We start from the raw sequence: 409 nt of genomic DNA, 5'->3' as shown, positions 1-409 counted from the left end.
GGCTACGGGACAGGCAGCGCTGTCCCTGGTGGCCCAAGGGCACGGCCATCGCCGGGATCCCGAGGGCAGCACTGGCCCTGTGGCTCAGGGAGCAGAGCCCGACGGAGGGGGTTGTGTTCATACCCCCTGTGCCCACCTGTGCTTGAGCAGCAGTGCCCGCAGCACGTTGGCACGGTCCTCTGCCCGGATCTGGTCCGTGATGACCATCGGCTCCACCACCTGGTGACCGACCCCCGGCAGTGTCTTCTGGTCCAGGTCCAGCAGGACCGCCCCTGGGTGAGGGATGGGGGAACTGAGTCAGAAGGGACAGGACCCCTCTCAGTGTGGTCCCTGTGGGGTGGTCCCTCCCTCCCTACCGTGGGCCAGGGTCTTGCGCAGCTCCAGGAGGCTGCGGAAGGACAGTGAGGCC

The 409-nt window shown here is 68.0% G+C and overlaps 1 protein-coding gene across 1 annotated transcript in view; it reads right to left on the bottom strand.

Annotated features, from left to right (window-relative positions):
• Positions 1 to 405, bottom strand: part of LOC103808481 (anion exchange protein 2-like) — a gene marked incomplete at both ends in the record, with an annotated part of 3,648 nt that extends 3,243 nt beyond the window's left edge. The window contains 2 exon segments of the mRNA XM_009081267.1: positions 137 to 272; positions 357 to 405. Of these exon segments, the coding sequence (XP_009079515.1) occupies positions 137 to 272; positions 357 to 405 (185 nt within the window).
• Positions 406 to 409: the final 4 nt, after the last annotated feature.

This window comes from Acanthisitta chloris, unplaced genomic scaffold (assembly GCF_000695815.1).
Source record: "Acanthisitta chloris isolate BGI_N310 unplaced genomic scaffold, ASM69581v1 scaffold25218, whole genome shotgun sequence".
NCBI lineage: Eukaryota > Metazoa > Chordata > Aves > Passeriformes > Acanthisittidae > Acanthisitta > Acanthisitta chloris.
Note: the sequence above shows the minus strand (reverse complement) of the source record. Positions and strands in the feature narration are given on the sequence as shown.